Below are 23,888 nucleotides of genomic sequence, written 5' to 3' on the forward strand. Positions count from 1 at the left end.
AAGGCACTGCTATAGATTTTACATCACTTTGTATGCGTGTAACTACCGGGGTAGCAGATGTAGCGCTGCTATAGACTCCAACAATCAAAGGGCCCACGTCTACTCTTTCACTTCTGTGCAAAGAGTGATGACTTATTATGGTGGAAGGGAGTGTAGAAACTGTGACATCACAATATTTATTATCCCTTTACTGTGACATCACTGTGTTTATTATCCCTGTACTGTGACATCACAGTGTTTATTGTCCCTTTACTGTGACATCACTGTGTTTATTATCCCTGTACTGTGACATCACTGTGTTTATTATCCCTTTACTGTGACATCATTGTGTTTATTATCCCTGTACTGTGACATCACTGTGTTTATTATCCCTTTACTGTGACATCATTGTGTTTATTATCCCTGTACTGTGACATCACTGTGTTTGTTATCCCTGTACTGTGACATCACTGTGTTTGTTATCCCTGTACTGTAACATCACTGTTTATCATCCCTGTATTGTGACATCCCTGTTTTTGTCATCCCTGTACTGTGACATCATTTTGTTTGTCATCCCTGTACTGTGACATCACTGTGTTTATTATCCCTGTACTGTGACATCACAGTGTTTATTATCCCTGTACTGTGACATCACTGTGTTTATTATCCCTGCACTGTGACATCACAGTGTTTATTATCCCTTTACTGTGACATCGCTATGTTTATTATCCCTGTACTGTGACATCACTGTGTTTGTTATCCCTGTACTGTAACATCACTGTGTTTATCATCCCTGTATTATGACATCCCTGTTTTTGTCATACCTGTACTGTGACATCACTTTGTTTGTCATCCCTGTACTGTGACATCACTGTGTTTATTATCCCTGTACTGTGACATCACTGTCTTTATTATCCCTGTAGTGTGACATCACTGTGTTTATTATCCATGTACTGTGACATCACTTTTTATTATCCCTGTACTGTGATGTCACTGATTGTTATCATGGTACTGTGACATCGTGACATCGCTGTGTTTATTATCTCTGTGCTGTGACATCACTGTGTGTATTATCCCTGCACTGTGACATAACTGTGATTATTGTCTCTATACTGTGACTTCACTGTGTTTCGTATCCCTGCACTGTAACATCAGTGTGTTCATTATTCCTGTACTGTGACATCACTGTTTATTATCCCTGTACTGCGACATCGCTGTGTTGATTATCCCTGTACTATGACATCATTGTGTTTATTATCCCTGTAGTGTGACATCACTGTGTTTATTATCCCTGTACTGTGACATCACTGTGTTTATTATCCCTGTACTGTGACATCACTGTTTATTATCCCTGTACTGTGACCACTTTGTTTATTATATCTGTACTGTGACGTAAGTGTGTGTATTATCCCTGTACTGAGACATCACTGTGTTATCCCTGTACTGTGACATCACTGTTTTCTCTGTACTGTGACATCTCTGTGTTTATTATCCCTGTACTGCGGCATCACTGTGTTGATTATCCCTGTACTATGACATCACTGTGTTTATTATCCCTGTAGTGTGACATCACTGTTTATTATCTCTGTACTGTGACATCACTAAGATTATTATCCCTGTACTGTGATATCATTGTGTTTATTATCCCTGTACTGTGACATCACTGTGTTTATCATCCCTGTACTGTGACATCACTGTTTTTGTCATCCCTGTACCGTGACATCACTGTGTCTATTATCCCTGCACTGTGAAATCACTGTTTATCATCCCTATACTGTGACATCACTGTGTGTATTATCCCTGTACTGTGACATCACTATGTTTGTTATCCCTGTACTGTGACATAACTATTTGTTATCCTGGTACTGTGACATCACTCTGTGTATCATCCCTGTACTCTGACATAACTGTGATTATTGTCTCTGTACTGTGATTTCACTGTGTTTATTATCGCTGCACTGTGACATCAATGTGTTTATTATTATCCCTGAACTGTAACATTAGTGTGTTTATCATTCCTGTACTGTGACATCACTGTTTATTATCTCTGTAATGTGATATCACTGAGTGTATTATCCCTGTACTGAGACATCACTGTGTTTATTATCCCTGTATTGTGACATCACTGTTTATTATTCCTTTACTGTGACATCACTGTTTATTTTCCCTGTACTGTGACATCGCTGTGTTTATTATCCGTGTACTGTGACATCACTGAGTTTATTATCCCTGTACTGTGACATCACTGTGTTTATTATTCCTTTACTGTGACATCACTGTGTTTATCATCCCTGTACTGTGACATCACTGTTTCTTATCCCTGTACTGTGACATCACTGTGTTTATTATCCATGTACTGTGACATCACTGTGTTTATTATTCTTTTACTAAGACATCACTGTTTATTATCTCTGTACTTTGACATCACTGTGTTTATTATCCCTGTACTGTGACATCACTGTGTTTAATATTCCTGTACTGTGACTTCACTATGTTTATTCTCTCTGTCCTGTGACATCACTGTTTATTATCTCTGTACTTTGACATCACTGTGCTTATTATCCCTGTACTGTGACATCACTGTGTTTAATATTCCTGTACTGTGACTTCACTATGTTTATTCTCTCTGTCCTGTGACATCACTGTTTATTATCTCTGTACTGTGGCATCACTAAGATTATTATCCCTGTACTGTGACATCACTGTTTTTATTATCAATGTACTGTGACATCACTGTTTATTATCTCTGTACTGTGACATCACTATGTGAATTATCTCTGTACTCTGACATCACTGTGTTTATTATCCCCTTACTGTGACATAAGTGTGTGTATTATCCCTGCACTGTGATATCACTGTGTCTATTATCCCTGTACTGTGAAATCACTGTGTTTATCATCCCTCTACTGTGACATCACTGTGTTTATCATCCCTGCACTGTGTTTAACATCCCTGTACTGTGACATCACTGTTTTTGTCATCCCTGTACCGTGACATCACTGTGTCTATTATCCCTGTACTGTGAAATCACTGTGTTTATTATCTCTGTACTGTGACATCACTATTTTTATTATCCCTGTACTGTGACATCACTGTGTTTATCATCCCTGTAACGTGACATCACTGTGATTATTGTCTCTGTACTGTGATTTCACTGTTTATTATCCCTGTATTGTGACATCAATGTGTTTATTATTATAAACATATAAATATTTGCGCTAAAAAATGTGTCCTAAAGTCCAAAAATAAACGTTCTAAAATATAACATGCAAGGCCCATAAAAAATATAATAAACAAAGATAGAGCACTAATGTGCCTAGAGAAATAAACTCAGGATAATTTAAAAAAAAAAAATAGGAGCACACAATTATATTAAGCAGACAAGTACCTTTCAATACCAGGATAGGGCCAAGTTCAGACGGTGCTTTGTAGTCCCAATGCAAGGCTAAATGCGCACAGTAGTTGCTTCCACTGGGAGCCAAAGGTCCTTGTGCTGAAGAAATGTCCCGTTGTAATCCAAGTAAAAAATATATCCAAAATCAGTATCGAGGGTTAAATGATGAAGTGCCCCTAATGTGATGGCAGGTAAAGGACGATGCCCTGGCCGGTGACAATCGCCCACCTTGTTAGCAAAATCACACCGCTGCACAGCGACAGAAGTGCTGTGTAGGAGCTGAAAGCCGGCAAGGAACAGGACCTTGCATAAAGTCACAATCACGTGATAGGTCACGTGATCGGCTAAGGAGTGCTAGAAATTTGGTCCTGTACTGTGACATCACTGTGTTTATTATTCCTTTACTGTGACATCACTGTGTTTATTATCCCTGTACCGTGACATCACTGTGTTTATTATCCCTGTACCGTGACATTACTGTGTTTATCATCCATGTACTGTGACATCATTGTGTGTATTATCCCTGTACTGTGACATCACTGTGTTTATCATCCATGTACTGTGACATCACTGTGTTTATCATCCCTGTACTGTGACATCACTGTTTCTTATCCCCGTACTGTGACATACCAGTGTTTATTATCCCTGTACTGTGACATCACTGTGTTTATCATCCATGTACTGTGACATCACTGTGTGTATTATCCCTGTACTGTGACATCACTGTGTTTATCATCCATGTACTGTGACATCACTGTGTGTATTATCCCTGTACTGTGACATCACTGTGTTTATCATCCATGTACTGTGACATCACTGTGTTTATCATCCCTGTACTGTGACATCACTGTTTCTTATCCCCGTACTGTGACATCCCAGTGTTTATTATACCTGTACTGTGACATCACTGTGTTTATCATCCCTGTACTGTGACATCACTGTTTCTTATCCCTGTACTGTAACATCACTGTGTTTATTGCCCCTATACTGTGAGATCACTGTTTATTATCCCTGTACTGTGACATCACTGTGTTTATTATCCCTGTACTGTGACATCACTGTGTTTAATATTCCTGTACTGTGACATCACTGTGTTTATTATCCCTGTACTGCGACATCACTGTGTTTATTATCCCTGTACTGTGACATCACTGTATGTATTATCCCTGTACTGTGACATCACTATATTTATTATCCCTGTACTGTGACATCACTGTGTTTGTTATCCCTGTACTGTGACATCACTGTATGTATTATCCCTGTACTGTGACATCACTATATTTATTATCCCTGTACTGTGACATCACTGTGTTTATTATCCCTGCACTGCGACATCACTGTGTTTATTATCCCTGTACTGTGACATCACTGTGTTTATTATCCCTGTACTGTGACATCACTGTGTTTATTATCTCTGTACTGTGACATCGCTGTGTTTATTATCCCTGTAATGTGACATCACTGTGTTTATTATCACTGTACTGTGACATCACTGTGTTTATTATCCCTGTACTGTGACATCACTGTGTTTATTATCCCTGTACTGTGACATCGCTGTGTTTATTATCCCTGTACTGTGACATCACTGTGTTTATTATCTCTGTACTGTGACATCACTGTGTTTATTATCCCTGTACTGTGACATCACTGTGTTTATTATCTCTGTACTGTGACATCGCTGTGTTTATTATCCCTGTACTGTGACATCACTGTGTTTATTATCTCTGTACTGTGACATCGCTGTGTTTATTATCCCTGTACTGTGACATCGCTGTGTTTATTATCCCTGTAATGTGACATCACTGTGTTTATTATCCCTGTACTGTGACATCACTGTGTTTATTATCCCTGTACTGTGACATCACTGTGTTTATTATCTCTGTACTGTGACATCGCTGTGTTTATTATCCCTGTAATGTGACATCACTGTGTTTATTATCACTGTACTGTGACATCACTGCGTTTTAGATCTGCATTACTACATCACGGTGTATATTCTTATGTGTAGAGCAGAGGAAGCTTGTCAGTAGCATTGAAAGGGGTCGCAACCTTTGCTTCCCCCTCTGTATATGATCTTTACCCGCCACACATCTTTTAGGTATTTATACTTATTTTCTGTGATTGTTTTTGGATGTTTTATGTTAGTGTGGGGATTCAGTTGCTTACCTGTATATTGTGAGCCCTTGCGGGCAGGGTCCTCTCTCATCCTGTACCAGTTGTGACTTGTATTGTTTAAGATTACTGTACTTGTATTTATTATGTATACCCCTCCTCACATGTAAAGCGCCATGGAAAAAATGGCGCTATAGTAAGAGACAATAATAGCCAAAGTTAAGGATATTAAATGGGGGGCAGTTCCAGGTTTTAGCTTCATCGTGTGCTAAAATGGAAATATCTTCCCTACTATTTTGCTGTTTTAAATATTTGTTATGAGGTTTTTTTTTCCCTTGTTCCGTTTTCTTTGTTTAATAAAAATGTAATTTTTGGAGACTCCAAGGTTGTTGCGGCTGCATCTACTCGTTTTCTTCCCGGAGTGTGAGCTCCTAGGTCAAGCACTGTGTCCTTTTCTTCATTAGTTTAGTTTCTTCTTTCCTTGAATCTGTGCACTTTCCTCCTCTTCTTTGGGAATGATGGATCAGACACTAGTGACATATTCTTCTGTTGATCACTGTGTCAGTGCCTTGAACTCTGGCAGGACTCAGCTGCTGCGGCACTGCAGGGGTTAATGGTGGGTAGGGTCCTGTCCAAGGAGCTGTCCAATGAGAAGGAGGCTGCAGGGTGGTCCCTCCCCTCTGGGGGGCTCATTCATGCTCTGAGCTGATGCTGGCTCTCAGTGCATAGTGTACAGGGCAGAGGATCGGGGTCACCCTGCTGCTGCTGCTGCTGTGGTGCTGGGGCAGGTGACAAGGGGGCTGGCAAGAGGCTGCATGTGGGGGACCCTGGCACCTCCCCAGAACTTGCCTGCTGCCAGCTCTCAATGTTTGGGGTCCAGGACACTTTAGGAAGAGGAGGATCTGCCCTGAGAGACAAAGCCCTTCCAGCTGGCATTGGCATGGATCCTGTCAGGTCCTGGGTGAGGAATGTTGGAGTTGTGGATGCCAAGGTGGCGGCTCAAAGGTAAGAAATGGAGACACACTGGGCACAGAAACTTTCCTACTGACTGCATGCTGTATTGGTTCTGTAGGAGTGGGGGACTACAAGTCCCAGGATAGCGGCGGGCACAGTCTGGAGCTTGTAGTAGGACATCAGGAGGTATCAGTGGTGGGCAAGCTCCAAGGTCCGGCAGGAGACAGGGTAGTATGGCATTATATATGGATTCAGGCTGGAGAACTACAAGATCCAGCGGACAATGTGGTGCATGGTAGGACACATCACTAGTCATAGAGACTTGTTATTCCGAAGTTAGGGGACTACAAGACCCAGCAAGACACTGCTGTAATTCTGCAAGCCCCAGCAAGACTGCGAGTCCCAGCAATACCATGTCATAACACTACAAGTCCCAGCAAGACAATGAGATAACACTGCAAGTCCCAGCAATACCATGTCATAACACTACAAGTCCCAGCAAGGCAATGAGATAACACTGCAAGTCCCAGCAAGACAATGTCACAACACTACAAGTCCCAGCAAGACAATGCGATAACACTGCAAGTCCCAGCAAGACAATGAGATAACACTGCAAGTCCCAGCAAGACAATGCGATAACACTGCAAGTCCCAGCAAGACAATGAGATAACACTGCAAGTCCCAGCAAGACAATTAGATAACACTGCAAGTCCCAGCAAGACAATGAGATAACACTGCAAGTCCCAGCAAGACAATGAGATAACACTGCAAGTCCCAGCAAGACAATGAGATAACACTGCAAGTCCCAGCAAGACAATGAGATAACACTGCAAGTCCCAGCAAGACAATGAGATAACACTGCAAGTCCCAGCAAGACAATGAGATAACACTGCAAGTCCCAGCAAGACAATGTCACAACACTACAAGTCCCAGCAAGACAATGAGATAACACTGCAAGTCCCAGCAATACCATGTCATAACACTACAAGTCCCAGCAAGGCAATGAGATAACACTGCAAGTCCCAGCAAGACAATGTCACAACACTACAAGTCCCAGCAAGACAATGAGATAACACTGCAAGTCCCAGCAATACCATGTCATAACACTACAAGTCCCAGCAAGACAATGCGATAACACTGCAAGTCCCAGCAATACCATGTCATAACACTACAAGTCCCAGCAAGACAATGCGATAACACTACAAGTCCCAGCAAGGCAATGCGATAACACTGCAAGTCCCAGCAAGACCATGCAGTAAAGTCGGGTGAGAAGGGCCATCAGACCCTACAGGAAGTTCTGGGACTACAACTCCCATTCGGTCACTGAGGATTAGTAAAATCTATGCTGGGAATCGATTGATCACGGCTGGAACGACAACAATGGGGTGAAGAGAAGATGAAGAAGTCGCACCGACCATAAATGATGGAGATTGTGGAATCAACCCGGCAGCTGGAGAGCGAGAGGTCAAAGAGGAGGAAGGAGCGTGCCTGTGTCAGCGAGAGGATGCGGAGGACACACGGCCGGGGCCAGCGACTGTCACCCGGGGACAAGCCTACCCCCGACACTGGCTGACACCTACAGATCTGCGACATCTACAGATCTGCGACATCTACAGATCTGCGACATCTACAGCCGCCAAGAAACTTCTGTAAGAACTTCACTTCTCTGCAGATACATAGCTGAATAATAATCCATCAGAGAGCGAAGCCGGCAGACATCCTGCATCTAATGTCTATACAGTGTCCAGCTATCTATCTATCTATCTATCTATCATCATGTATTATCTATATATTATCTATATTATCTATCTATCTATTATCTATCTGTTATCTATCTATCTGTTATCTATCTATTATCTATCATCTATCTATTATCTATCATCTATCTATTTATCATCTATTATCTATATTATTGATCTTTCTATTATCTATCTGTTATCTATTATATTTATCTATCTATCTATTATCTATCTGTTATCTATCTATTATCTATCTATTATTTATCTGTTATCTATTATATTTATCTATCTATCTATTATCTATCTATCCATTATCTATCTATTGTCTATCTATTATCTATCTATTTATCTATTATCTATTTATCTTTCTATCTCATGTACATAACATAAAGACAGATTTAGCAGATCGGACACAACTCTTGGTGAATATCCTAGTGTTTTCCTCTGTGATTTTACATAGGACTGCAGGAATATGAGGGATATTTGCGGGAATATTGAGGAGCTGTAATCTTCCCCCTATGATTGATGACCATCCGTGGTGATAAGGACACTGGGCTCCGTCTGCTGCTCGGGGTTTCGGGTTCTGGTGCCGGAGTCTTTGCCATAAAACTTTCTCTTTCCTATCCAGCAGCGCCCTCATACAGGGAATTATTACGGGTTTCGGCCATTGGACTATTTATTATAACTTATTATTCATGTCCGTCCTGTAATAAATGATTATAATAGGGGATTATACCGACAATTACAGGACGGCCCTCTACCGCAACGTGTGAACACATCTGGAACTTTCTGCCCCTCAGTAATAGTGTCACGGGCATATAGCAGTATATATATATACACATGATGCTGATACTATAACATCGGGCCAGTGTGGTGTTATTATTATATACCCGGATACTAATGCTCTGGACTCGTGCAGTGTATTATACAATGTGAGATTATATCACTATCAGTGTCCGAGCATCGGACTACAAGCTGTGGAGAGTGCGGCGAGAGATGAGCGGTATATCAGGGCGACATTAGTGTCGGCGGGAAGAAGCTCGGGTCTGTGTGATACGGATATTACTATTATTACAGCCCTCACTCATATTATATACAGCATAGGACATAGGGTGGGAGATATATATATATATACAGTGCGATACATGGAGGGGACGGTCCGCACAGAGAACCCGGAGGAGCAAGAAAGAGAGAGAAGGGGAGAAGGAGAAGAGAGCAAGAATTATCCATAACATCTATGTGCCTAACTCATATCTATCTATCTATCTATCTATCTATCTATCTATCTATCTATCATCTATCTATAATCTATCTATCATCTATCTATCAATCATCTAACAATCATCTATCTATCTATCTATTATCTATCTATCTATATATCATCTATCTATTTATTATCTATCTATCATCTATCTATTTATTATCTATCTATCTATCTATCTATCTATAATCTATCTATCATCTATCTATCTATCTATCAATCATCTATCTATCTATCTATCTATCATCTTTTTATTATCTATCTATCTATCTATCTATCTATTTATTATCTATCTATCTATAATCTATCTATCATCTATCTATCTATCTATCTATCTATCTATCTATCATCTATCTATTTATTATCTATCATCTATCTATCTATCTATCATCTATCTATCTATCTATCTATAATCTATCTATCTATCTATCTATCTATCTATCTATCTATCTATCTATCATCTATCTATTTATTATCTATCTATCATCTATCTATTTATTATCTATCTATCTATCTATCTATCTATAATCTATCTATCATCTATCTATCTATCAATCATCTATCTATCTATCTATCTATCTATCTATAATCTATCTATCATCTATCTATCTATCTATCAATCATCTATCTATCTATCTATCTATCATCTATTTATTATCTATCTATCTATCTATTTATTATCTATCTATCTATAATCTATCTATAATCTATCTATCTATCTATCTATCTATCTATCTATCTATCATCTATCTATTTATTATCTATCATCTATCTATCATCTATCTATCTATCAATCATCTATCTATCTATCTATCATCTATCTATTTATTATCTATCTATCATCTATCTATTTATTATCTATCTATCTATCTATCTATCTATCTATCTATAATCTATCTATCATCTATCTATCTATCAATCATCTATCTATCTATCTATCATCTATTTATTATCTATCTATCTATCTATCTATCTATCTATCTATTTATTATCTATCTATCTATAATCTATCTATCATCTATCTATCTATCTATCTATCTATCATCTATCTATTTATTATCTATCATCTATCTATCTATCTATCTATCTATCTATCATCTACCTATCTATCTATCTATAATCTATCTATCATCTATCTATCAATCATCTAACAATCATCTATCAATCATCTATCTATCTATCTATTATCTATCTATCTATATATCATCTATCTATTTATTATCTATCTATCATCTATCTATTTATTATCTATCTATCTATCTATCTATCTATCTATCTATCTATCTATAATCTATCTATCATCTATCTATCTATCTATCAATCATCTATCTATCTATCTATCTATCATCTTTTTATTATCTATCTATCTATCTATCTATCTATTTATTATCTATCTATCTATAATCTATCTATCATCTATCTATCTATCTATCTATCTATCTATCATCTATCTATTTATTATCTATCATCTATCTATCTATCTATCATCTATCTATCTATCTATCTATAATCTATCTATCTATCTATCTATCTATCTATCTATCTATCATCTATCTATTTATTATCTATCTATCATCTATCTATTTATTATCTATCTATCTATCTATCTATCTATAATCTATCTATCATCTATCTATCTATCAATCATCTATCTATCTATCTATCTATCTATCTATCTATAATCTATCTATCATCTATCTATCTATCTATCAATCATCTATCTATCTATCTATCTATCATCTATTTATTATCTATCTATCTATCTATTTATTATCTATCTATCTATAATCTATCTATCATCTATCTATCTATCTATCTATCATCTATCTATTTATTATCTATCATCTATCTATCATCTATCTATCTATCAATCATCTATCTATCTATCTATCATCTATCTATTTATTATCTATCTATCATCTATCTATTTATTATCTATCTATCTATCTATCTATCTATCTATCTATAATCTATCTATCATCTATCTATCTATCAATCATCTATCTATCTATCTATCATCTATTTATTATCTATCTATCTATCTATCTATCTATTTATTATCTATCTATCTATAATCTATCTATCATCTATCTATCTATCTATCTATCTATCAATCATCTATCTATTTATTATCTATCATCTATCTATCTATCTATCTATCATCTACCTATCTATCTATCTATAATCTATCTATCATCTATCTATCAATTATCCATCTATCTATCATGTATCTATCTATCTACCTATCTATCTATCTATCTATCTATCTATCTCTCTCTATTACCAGTTCCGTACTTTACATGATTAGACATTTCATGGCGGTGAGTTGGAGGGACTGTGTACATGTAGCTAATGGAGGCAGCGGACCTGATGCAGTTCCCTTTTATAGTTTCATACTCTCCATAATCCAGGTGTCTCCCCTCCACCCAGTGCTGCTCCCCGCTCTGGGCTCCCTCCAGCCATCAGTCCGGTCCGGGCCCGGTACAGCTGCTGGCTGCTCCGCTCTCTCCTCTTTGTCGCCGGCAGAGAAGTCGCTCATAGATTTACCAACCATCAGTAATATGGTCAGCGAGACTGTACCCCAGAGCTGCCATAACATCACTGACCACTGCACCGAGGGGGCGCTCTGTGCTGGAGAGGAGGCTGGGAACTCCAGATAGTGCTCCAGGACAGCAACCCAGTGTGCGCAGAGCTGTGTGACCTGTCTATCAATAGAGAGATAATAGATAGATGGATGGATAGATATAGAGAAATAGACAGATAGATAGATAATAGATAGATAGATAATAGATAGACAGATAGATAGGTAGATAGATAGATAATAGATGATAGATAGATAGCCAGACAGATAGATAGATAATAGATAGATGATAGATAGATAGACAGATAGATAATAGATAGATATATAGATAATAGATAGACAGATAGATAGATAGATAGATAGATAGCCAGAGAGATAGATAGATAATAGATAGATAGATAATAGATAGATAATAGATAGATAGGTAATAGATAATAGATAGATAGATAATAGATAATAGATAGCCAGACAGATAGATAGATAATAGATAGATAGGTAATAGATAGATGATAGATAGATAGATAGATAGATTAGACATATAGATAGATGATAGATAGATAATAGATAGACAGATAGATAGGTAGATAGATAATAGATAGACAGACAGACATATAGATAGATAGATAGATAGATAGATAGCCAGACAGATAGATAGATAACAGATAGATAGATAATAGATAGATAGGTAATAGATAATAGATAGATAGATAATAGATATATAGATAGATAATAGATAGATAGGTAATAGATATTAGATAGGTAATAGATAATAGATAGACAGACAGATAGATAGATAGATAATAGATAGGTAGATTATAGATAGATAGTTAATAGATAATAGATAGATAGATAAAAGATAGACAGACAGATAGATAGATAGATAGATAGATAGATAGATAATAGATAGATAGGTAATAGATAATAGACAGCTAGATAGATAGATGATAGACAGATAGATAGATAATAGATACAGTAGATAATAGATAGACAGATAGATAGATAGAGAGATAGATACATAATAGACAGATAGATAATAGATAGATGATAGTTAATAGATGGATAGATAGATAACAGATAGATATATAGATAATAGATAGTTATCTATCTATCTATTATCTACCTAGTATCTATCTATCTATCTATCTATCTATCTGTCTATCTATCTATGTAGACATTCTATATGTTAAGATGCAACACATGTATCCTGTGCGATTCTTAGAACATTTAACCCTTTCCCTACCGGTACACTGCACAATCTGTTATCTATGTATCTATTATCTATCTCTCCCCTGATCATCAGGAGCGCTCCAGGTATCCGGGTTCCCGCTGCAGCTATTCGTTACAATCCGATTATCTACTATATAATCATTTAATTCTGTCTGTCTGTTGTAACGGAAATCCCGCGTTGCTGATTGGTTGTGCCCAGCTAGTCGCGACCAATCAGCGACTGGCACAGTCCGGCCGCAAATTGGCGCAGAATTCGAACTACGTACGCCGCCCCTACGGTCGGGAGATTTGTGGCACTAGCCGCTGATCTCCTGACGGTTCCCCGATGAAACCCGAAAGATAAGAAAAAAGAGTTCGATTATAATCTCCCCGGGGTCCAGTCCGGTCCGATGGGTGTCACCGTCCCGTCCGGCGCCTCCCATCTTCATACGATGATGTCCTCCTTTTTACTTCTGCCGCGGCTCCTGCGCAGGCGTACTATATCTTCCCTGTTGAGGGCAGAGTAAAGTACTGCAGTGCGCAGGCGCCGGACCTCTCTGACCCTTCCCGGCGCCTGCGCACTGCAGTATTCTGCGCTGCCCTCAATAGAGCAGATAAAGTACGCCTGCGCAGGAGCCGCAGCAGAAGCAAGGAGGAGGACGGCATCATATGAAGATGGGAGGCGCCGGACCGCGACACCCCCCCGATGTGTATAATCTAACGTGTTTTTCTTCTCTTTCAGGTTACATTACAGAATGCTGTAGATAAGCCCCTGATGGCGGCGGCCGCAGCTTATGGGGCAAAAATGGGGTGACAGATTACATACATATTCTAGAATACCCGATGCGTTAGAATCGGGCCACCATCTAGTTACATGTAATAATGGTCTTTCTCTCCGCACACTGGACTGTATATGGTGACCGTTCTGTAGGATCTGCCTCCATAACGTGTTGTCTCCTTGCACTTTGCAGTGGGGTCGCCGTGTCCCGGGCACATTTTGAGAAGCAACCGCCTTCCAACCTACGGAAATCTAACTTTTTCCACTTTGTGCTGGCGCTGTATGACCGGCAGGGGCAGCCCATAGAGATCGAGCGCACCTCCTTCGTGGACTTTGTGGAAAATGATAAGGTGGGTTCATATGGCATAATGTGTGATATTAATGTATTATATTCCATGTACACAAAAGTCATAACGCCCCGCCAGACTGATCCTAACATAAACATTACATATCAATATGCTATATCATAAAGTGCTACCCTACAGTATATAAAGTGCTACCCTACTCCATATAAGGCGCTACCCTACTCCATATAAGGCGCTACCCTACTCCATATAAGGCGCTACCCTACTCTATATAAGGCGCTACCCTACTCCATATAAGGGGCTACCCTACTCCATATAAGGGGCTACCCTACTCAATATATAAGGGGCTACCCTACTCCATATAAGGCGCTACCCTACTCCATATAAGGCGCTACCCTACTCTATATAAGGCGCTACCCTACTCCATATAAAGCGCTACCCTACTCCATATAAGGGGCTACCCTACTCCATATAAGGCGCTACCCTACTCCATATAAGGCGCTACCCTACTCTATATAAGGCGCTACCCTACTCCATATAAAGCGCTACCCTACTCCATATAAGGGGCTACCCTACTCCATATAAGGCGCTACCCTACTCTATATAAGGCGCTACCCTACTCCATATAAAGCGCTACCCTACTCCATATAAGGCGCTACCCTACTCCATATAAGGCGCTACCCTACTCCATATAAGGGGCTACCCTACTCCATATAAGGCGCTACCCTACTCCATATAAAGCGCTACCCTACTCCATATAAGGGGCTACCCTACTCTAGGCACTACCCTACTCCATATAAGGCGCTACCCTACTCCATATAAAGCGCTACCCTACTCCATATAAGGGGCTACCCTACTCTAGGCACTACCCTACTCCATATAAGGCGCTACCCTACTCCATATAAGGCGCTACCCTACTCCATGTAAGGCGCTACCCTATTCTATATAAGGGGCTACCCTACTCCATATAAGGCGCTACCCTACTCCATATAAGGGGCTACCCTACTCCATATAAGGTGCTACCCTACTCTACTCTAGGCACTACCCTACTCCATATAAGGGGCTACCCTACTCCATATAAGGCGCTACCCTACTCTATATAAGGTACTACCCTACTCCATATAAGGCGCTACCCTACTCCATATAAGGCGCTACCCTACTCCATATAAGGCGCTACCTACTCCATATAAGGCGCTACCTAACTCCATAAAAGGCGCTACCCTATTCTATATAAGGCGCTACCCTACTCCATATAAGGCGCTACCCTACTCTATATAAGGTGCTACCCTACTCCATATAAGGGGCTACCCTACTCCATATAAGGTGCTACCCTACTCAATATAAGTGGCTGCCCTACTCCATATAAGGGGCTGCCCTACTCTATATAAGGTGCTACCCTACTCCATATAAGGCGCTACCCTACTCTATATAAGGTGCTACCCTACTCCATATAAGGCGCTACCCTACTCCATATAAGGCGCTACCCTACTCAATATAAGGGGCTGCCCTACTCCATATAAGGGACTGCCCTACTCTATATAAGGCACTACCCTACTCAATATAAGGGGCTGCCCTACTCCATATAAGGGGCTGCCCTACTCTATATAAGGCGCTACCCTACTCCATATAAGGCGCTACCCTACTCAATATAAGGGGCTGCCCTACTCCATTTAAGAGGCTGCCCTACTCTATATAAGGCGCTACCTTACCCCATATAAGGCGCTACCCTACTCCATATAAGGTGCTACCCTACTCCATATAAGGCGCTACACTACTCTATAGAGAGCTGTATGTGGTATATAGAGAGTAGGGTTATCTACGGAGATGAATGGAAGATGGCGTTTAATACTCCGGAGGGACATTTTAAGTACCTGGTGATGCCTTTTGGGCTCACTAATGCCCATTCTGTCTTCCAGTCCTTTATGAATGATATTTTCCGTGACTTTGTGGATAAGTTTTTGATCATTTATCTGGATGATATTTTGATCTTTTCTAGTGATTGGGATTCTCATGTGGAACATGTCCGGACTGTGTTCAGGATTTTGAGGGAGAATTCCCTGTTTGTTAAGGGATCGAAATGCCTCTCTGGTGTATAGAGGATTTCATTTTTGGGATTTATCTTGTCTCCATCGACTATTGAAATGGACCCGGCCAAGGTACAGGCCATTTATGATTGGGTTCAGCCTACTTCTTTGAAGGCCCTCCAGAAGTTTTAGGGTTTTGCTAATTTCTATCATAAATTTATAGGTAATTTTTCTGGTATTTCAAACCACTGATTGATCTGACCAAGAAGGGCGCTGATGTGCTGAATTGGTCTCCTGAGGCTGTCTCAGCATTTCAGGAGCTTAAGCGGAGATTTACTTCAGCTCCGGTTTTACGGCAACCTGATGTCTCACTTCCATTTCAGGTGGAGGTAGATGCTTCTGAGATTGGTGCAGGAGCTGTTTTGTCCCAAAAAGACCCTGTGACTTCTAAGATGAATCCCTGTGCCTTCTTTTCTCGAAAGTTCTCCCCATCTGAACGCAACTATGTCGTGGGGAATCAGGAATTATTGGCCATGAAATGGGCATTTGAGGAGTGGAGACATTGGTTGGAGGGAGCTAGACATCAAGTTGTGGTCCTCATCGATCACAAGAATTTGATTTATCTGGAGTCGGCCAAACGCTTGAATCCTAGACAGGCTAGGTGGGCCTTGTTTTTCACACGTTTTAATTTTGTGGTCTCTTTTCTTCCGGGCACTAAGAATGTTAAGGCAGACGCCCTTTCTAGGAGTTTCTTTGCCGATTCTCTTAATGTGACCGAGCCTACTACCATCCTAGGTGAGGGGGTAGTTCTTTCTGCCATTTCGCCCGATTTGAGACGCGCCCTGGAGGAATTTCAGGAGGCTAAACCTGAGCGTTGCCCTATGGGAAAATTGTATGTTCCTGACCAGTGGAGAAAGAGAATGATGTCTGAAATTCATTGCTCTGCATTGGCTGGTCATCCAGGTATTTTTGGTACCAGAGATTTGGTGAGTCGGTCCTTTTGGTGGCCTGCCTTATCTCGTGATGTCAGGAATTTTGTACAGTCCTGTGGGACTTGTTCTCGGTCTAAACACTGTTCTCGTTCTAGTGGGTTGCTGATGCCCCTGCCGGTGCCCAAGAGGCCATAGACCCATATCTCATTGGATTTTATTTCTGATCTTCCTGTCTCTCAGAGAATGACTGTTATCACGGTGATTTGTGATAGATTTTCGAAGATGGTCCATCTTGTACCACTCCCAAAGTTGCCATCTTCCGCTGAGTTGGTGCCCATGTTTTTACAACAGGTGGTTCGGTTACATGGGATTCCTGAGAACATTGTGTCCGACAGAGGAGTTCAGTTTTGTTTCCGGATTCTGGAAAGCCTTTTGTTCCAGTCTGGGAATTCAGTTAAAAAGAGAAAAAAAAAAGCCAGCTCACCTGAAGGCATGTGTAGTGGATAGCCCGGACCACGTGCAGTCTTCACGCAGTAACCAAGGAAAAAGAAAAAAGGTCCAGCTTTGCAAATTCAAGTCCAATTTATTGTTAAAAACAAGTCCAAAACAGAGCAAAAAATGGTGTGCTCACATGAGTAACAAGTAGTAGATTACGCGTTTCGAACAATAGCTTGTTCTTTCTCAAAACACTCTTTTGAGAAAGAACAAGCTATTGTTCGAAACGTGTAATCTACTACTTGTTACTCATGTGAGCACACCATTTTTTGCTCTGTTTTGGACTTGTTTTTAACAATAAATTGGACTTGAATTTGCAAAGCTGGACCTTTTTTCTTTTTCCTTGGGAATTCAGTTATCCTTCTCCTCCGCGTTTCATCCCCAGACCAATGGACAGACTGAGAGAACAAACCAGACCTTGGAGTTTTATTTAAGATGTTTTATATCTGCTGATCAGGATGATTGGGTCTCATTTTTGCCCTTGGCCGAATTCGCGCTGAACAATAGAGCTAGTTCCGCCACTTTGATGTCACCCTTTTTCTGTAATTTTGGGTTTCATCCTCGATTCTCTTCAGGGCAAGTGGAATCTTCGTCCTGCCCAGGTGTGGACACTGTGGTTGAGAGAATGCAGCAGATATGGGACCAAGTGGTGGATAAGTTGTCACTCTCTCAGGAAAAGGCCCAGCGATTTTCCAAACGGCATAGGACCATTGGTCCCCGGTTTAAAGTGGGTGATATGGTTTGGTTGTTGTCTAAGAATATTCCTATGAAGGTTGCATCTCCAAAATTTAAGCCCAGATTTATTGGACCTTATAAGATTTTGGAGATTCTTAATCCTCTTTCTTTTCGATTGGCTCTTCCAGTTACGCTCAAAATCCATAACGTATTTCACAAATCTCTGTTGAAGGTGAGGTTGAGCCAGTGGTTCCTATAGCAGCACCTCCTGACCCTGTGTTGGTTGAAGGCAATGTGGATTAAGAGTTAGAGAAAATACTGGATTCTCATTTTGTTAGACGGAGACTCCAGTATTTGGTCAAATGGAAGGGTTATGGCCAGGAGGATAATTCTTGGGTCTCTGCCTCTGATATTCATGCCAATAGATTGGTTCATGCTTTTTATCGGGCCCATCCTGATCGGCTTGGTGGCGTGGATGAGGGTTCGGTGACCCCTCCTCAAGGGGGGTACTGTTGTGTGTTCATTTTCTGGTCTACCAGTTGTGAGTTCTCCTTCCAGGCTCCCTCTGGTGGTAACAGGAGGTAGTGAGGCTGCTTTAATCAGTAGAGATCTGCCACCTGATAATGAGGATGAAGATTGGACCTCAGGAATCTCAGATTGGATTTAAGACAGCAGACGCCCTACTCTGGTGCTGGTGATTCCTTCTGCTTGTCAGGTCTTGGTTCTCAGCTCTGTTCCAGTCAGCTCAAGCTAAGTTTCTCTGCTAATGTTCACACTTGATTTTGTTGTTCTATTCAGTGTTTTGTGTGGTCAGCCAGTCCCGGCTGGGGCTGTGCTGAATTTCCACTCTTATTTATCTGTATTTGCCAATTTGCTTTTTGTCCCTTATTACATTGGCCTCTTTTTGCTCTGTCTCAGAATATTTCAGAGTGCTGATATAGTGGGAGAAGTCTAATGACTTCAGGGTTAATTTTGTTATCAGAAGTGTTGGACTTTATTTTGTAGGGTTTTGGGCAGATTGCAGACAGTGTCTTTCCTTTCCTCTCCTTTCTAGCTAGTTTGGGCCCCATCGTTTGCTCAGCCTATTTTCCTGCCTGTGTTTGTGTTTTCATCTTGTTTCACCGTCAATACATGTGTGGGGGCTGTCTATTCCTTTGGGGTCTGCTCTGGGGCAGTTAGTTTTCCCCTTTTCTTGCTTTAGGCTTATTTAGTCCTCTGGCCGGGACGAGGCATCATAGGTACGCTCCACGGCTGCTGCTAGTTGTGTGGTTTGGATCAGGGATCTGCAATCTGCACAGTCACCAACCTCTCTGGTTTTTCTGGGCTTAGCATGTTTAGGTTTTTTCCTCCTCGGTGACACATTCATAATAGATATCTATGGTCTGTAGAGAGCTGTCTGTGGTATATAGAGAGTAGGGTTATCTGTGGGTCTATAGAGAGCTGTATATAGTATATGGAGAGTAGGGTTATCTATGAGTCTATAGAGAGCTGTGTGTGGTATATAGAGAATAGGGTTATCTATGAGCCTATAGAGAGCTGTATGTGGTATATGAAGAGTAGGGTTATCTATGAGTCTAGAGAGAGCTGTATATGGTATATAGAGAGTAGGGTTATCTATGAGCCTATAAAGAGCTGTATGTGGTATATAGAGAGTAGGGTTATCTATGGTCTATAGAGAGCTGTATGTGGTATATGAAGAGTAGGGTTATCTATGAGTCTAGAGAGAGCTGTATATGGTATATAGAGAGTAGGGTTATCTATGAGCCTATAAAGAGCAGTATGTGGTATATAGAGAGTAGGGTTATCTATAGTCTATAGGGAGCTGTATGTGGTATATAGCGAGTAGGGTTATCTGTGGGTCTATACAGAGCTGTATGTGGTATATGGAGAGTAGGGTTATCTGTGGTTCTATGGAGAACTGTATGCAGTATATAGAGAGTATGGTTATCTATGGTCTATAAAGAGCTGTATGTGGTATATAGAGAGCAGGGTTATCTATGGTCTATAGAGAGCTGTATGTGGTACATAGAGAGTAGGGTTATCTATGGTCTGTAGAGAGCTGTATGTGGTCTATAGAGAGTAGGGTTATCTGTGGGTCTATAGAGAGCTGTATATGGAGAGTAGGGTTATCTGTGGGTCTATAGAGAGCTGTATATAGTATATGGAGAGTAGGGTTATCTATGAGTCTATAGAGAGCTGTGTGTGGTATATAGAGAATAGGGTTATCTATGAGCCTATAGAGAGCTGTATGTGGTATATAGAGAGTAGGGTTATCTATGGTCTATAGAGAGCTGTATGTGGTATATGGAGATTAGGGTTATCTGTGGTTCTATGGAGAGCTGTATGCAGTATATAGAGAGTATGGTTATCTATGGTCTATAAAGAGCTGTATGTGGTATATAGAGAGCAGGGTTATCTATGGTCTATAGAGAGCTGTATGTGGTATATAGAGAGTAGGGTTATCTGTGGGTCTATAGAGAGCTGTATATGGAGAGTAGGGTTATCTGTGGGTCTATACAGAGCTGTATGTGGTATATGGAGAGTAGGGTTATCTGTGGTTCTATGGAGAACTGTATGCAGTATATAGAGAGTATGGTTATCTATGGTCTATAAAGAGCTGTATGTGGTATATAGAGAGCAGGGTTATCTATGGTCTGTAGAGAGCTGTATGTGGTACATAGAGAGTAGGGTTATCTATGGTCTGTAGAGAGCTGTATGTGGTCTATAGAGAGTAGGGTTATCTGTGGGTCTATAGAGAGCTGTATATGGAGAGTAGGGTTATCTGTGGGTCTATAGAGAGCTGTATATAGTATATGGAGAGTAGGGTTATCTATGAGTCTATAGAGAGCTGTGTGTGGTATATAGAGAATAGGGTTATATATGAGCCTATAGAGAGCTGTATGTGGTATATAGAGAGTAGGGTTATCTATGGTCTATAGAGAGCTGTATGTGGTATATGAAGAGTAGGGTTATCTGTGAGTCTAGAGAGAGCTGTATATGGTATATAAAGAGTAGGGTTATCTATGAGCCTATAAAGAGCTGTATGTGGTATATAGAGAGTAGGGTTATCTATAGTCTATAGAGAGCTGTATGTGGAATATAGCGAGTAGGGTTATCTGTGGGTCTATACAGAGCTGTATATGGAGAGTAGGGTTATCTGTGGGTCTATAGAGAGCTGTATATGGAGAGTAGGGTTATCTATGAGTCTATAGAGAGCTGCATGTGGTATATAGAGAATAGGGTTATCTATGAGCCTATAGAGAGCTGTATATGATATATAGAGAGTAGTGTTATCTATGGTCTATAGAGAGCTGTATGTGGTATATGAAGAGTAGGGTTATCTATGAGCCTATAGAGAGCTGTATGTGGTATATAGAGAGTAGGGTTATCTATGGTCTGTAGAGAGCTGTATGTGGTATATAGAGAGTAGGGTTATCTGTGGTCTGTAGAGAGCTGTATATGGTGTATGGAGAGTAGGGTTATCTATGAGCATATAGAGAGCTGTATGTGGTACACAGAGAGTTGGATTATCTATTGTCTATAGAGAGCTGTATGTGGTGTATAGAGAGTAGGGTTATCTATGGCCTATAGAGAACTGTATGTGGTATATAGAGAGTAGGGTTATCTATGGTCTATAGAAAGGTGTATGAGGTATACGAAGAGTAGGGTTATCTATGAGTCTAGAGAGAGCTGTATGTAGTATATAGAGAGTAGGGTTATCTATGGGTCTATAGAGAGCTGTATGTGGTATATAGTGAGTAGGGTTATCTGTGGGTCTACAGAGAGCTGTATGTGGTATATAGAGAGTAGGGTTACCTGTGGGTCTATAGAGAGCTGTATGTGGTATAAGGAGAGTAGGGTTATCTGTGGGATTATAGAGAGCTGTACGTGATATATGGAGAGTAGGGTTATCTATGGGTCTATAGAGAGCTGTATGTGGTATATGGAGAGTAAGGTTATCTATGGTCTATAGAGAGCTGTATGTGGTATATAGAGAGAAGGGTTATCTATGAGTCTATAAAGAGCTGTATGTGGTATATAGAGAGTAGGGTTATCTATGGTCTGTAGAGAGCTGTATGTGGTATATAGAGAGTAGGGTTATCTGTGGTCTGTAGAGAGCTGTATATGGTATATGGAGAGTAGGGTTATCTATGAGCCTATAGAGAGCTGTATGTGGTATACAGAGAGTTGGATTATCTATTGTCTATAGAGAGCTGTATGTGGTGTATAGAGGGTAGGGTTATCTATTGTCTATAGAGAGCTGTATGTGGTATATAGAGAGAAGGGTTATTTATGGTCTAAAGAGAGCTGTATGTGGTATATAGAGAGTAGGGTTATCTAAGAGTCTATAGAGAGCTGTATGTGGTATATAGAGAGTAGGGTTATCTATGGTCTGTATAGAGCTGTAAGTGGTATATAGAGAGTAGGGTTAACTGTGGGTCTATAGAGAGCTGTATATGGAGAGTAGGGTTATCTATGAGTCTATAGAGAGCTGTATGTGGTATATAGAGAGTAGGGTTATCTATGGTCTATAGAGAGCTGTATGTGGTATATAGAGAGTAGGGTTATCTATAGTCTATAGAGAGCTGTATGTGGTATATAGAGAGTAGGGTTATCTATGAGCCTATAGAGAGCTGTATGTGGTATATAGAGAGTAGGGTTATCTATGGTCTATAGAGAGCTGTATGTGGTATATGAAGAGTAGGGTTATCTATGAGTCTAGAAAGAGCTGTATGTGGTATATAGAGAGTAGGGTTATCTATGAGCCTATAGAGAGCTGTATGCGGTATATAGAGAGTAGGGTTATCTGTGGGTCTATAGAGAGCTGTATGTGGTATATGGAGAGTAGGGTTATCTGTGGGTCTATAGAGCGCTGTATGTAGTATATGGAGAGTAGGATTATCTATGGGTCTATAGAGAGCTGTATGTGGTATATAGAGAGTAGGGTTATCTATGGTCTGTAGAGAGCTGTATGTGGTATATAGAGAGTAGGGTTATCTATGGGTCTATAGAGAGCTGTGTGTGGTATATAGAGAGCAGGGTTATCTATGGTCTAAAGAGAGCTGTATGTGGTATACAGAGCGTAGGGTTATCTATGGTCTGTAGAGAGCTGTATGTGGTATATGGAGAGTAGGGTTATCTATTGTCTATAGAGAGCTGTATGTGGTTTATAGAGAGCAGGGGTATCTATGGTCTTTAGAGAGCTGTATGTGGTATATAGAGAGTAGGGTAATCTATGAGTCTATAGAGAGCTGTATGTGGTATATAGAGAGTAGGGTTATCTATGGTCTGTAGAGAGCTGTATGTGGTATATGGAGAGTAGGGTTATCTATTGTCTATGGAGAGCTGTATGTGGTATATAGAGAGTAGGGTTATCTGTGGTTCTATAGAGAGCTGTATGTGGTATATGGAGAGTAGGGTTATCTATTGTCTATAGAGTGCTCTATGTGGTA

At 40.2% G+C, this 23,888-nt stretch overlaps 1 protein-coding gene across 2 annotated transcripts in view; it reads left to right on the top strand.

Annotated features, from left to right (window-relative positions):
* Positions 1-6,221: 6,221 nt before the first annotated feature.
* EBF2 (EBF transcription factor 2) overlaps positions 6,222-23,888 on the top strand; it is a 149,147-nt gene continuing 131,480 nt past the window's right edge. For both annotated transcript variants that reach the window (XM_073557143.1, XM_073557144.1), the window contains exons 1-2: positions 6,222-6,490; positions 14,198-14,354. In XM_073557143.1, the coding sequence (XP_073413244.1) occupies positions 6,351-6,490; positions 14,198-14,354 (297 nt within the window). In that variant the 5' untranslated portion in view covers positions 6,222-6,350. The remainder of the gene's footprint in view (positions 6,491-14,197; positions 14,355-23,888) is intronic.

The sequence above is a fragment of the Dendrobates tinctorius genome, unplaced genomic scaffold (assembly GCF_039654945.1).
Source record: "Dendrobates tinctorius isolate UK_male_01 unplaced genomic scaffold, ASM3965494v1 ptg000245l, whole genome shotgun sequence".
Classification (NCBI taxonomy): domain Eukaryota; kingdom Metazoa; phylum Chordata; class Amphibia; order Anura; family Dendrobatidae; genus Dendrobates; species Dendrobates tinctorius.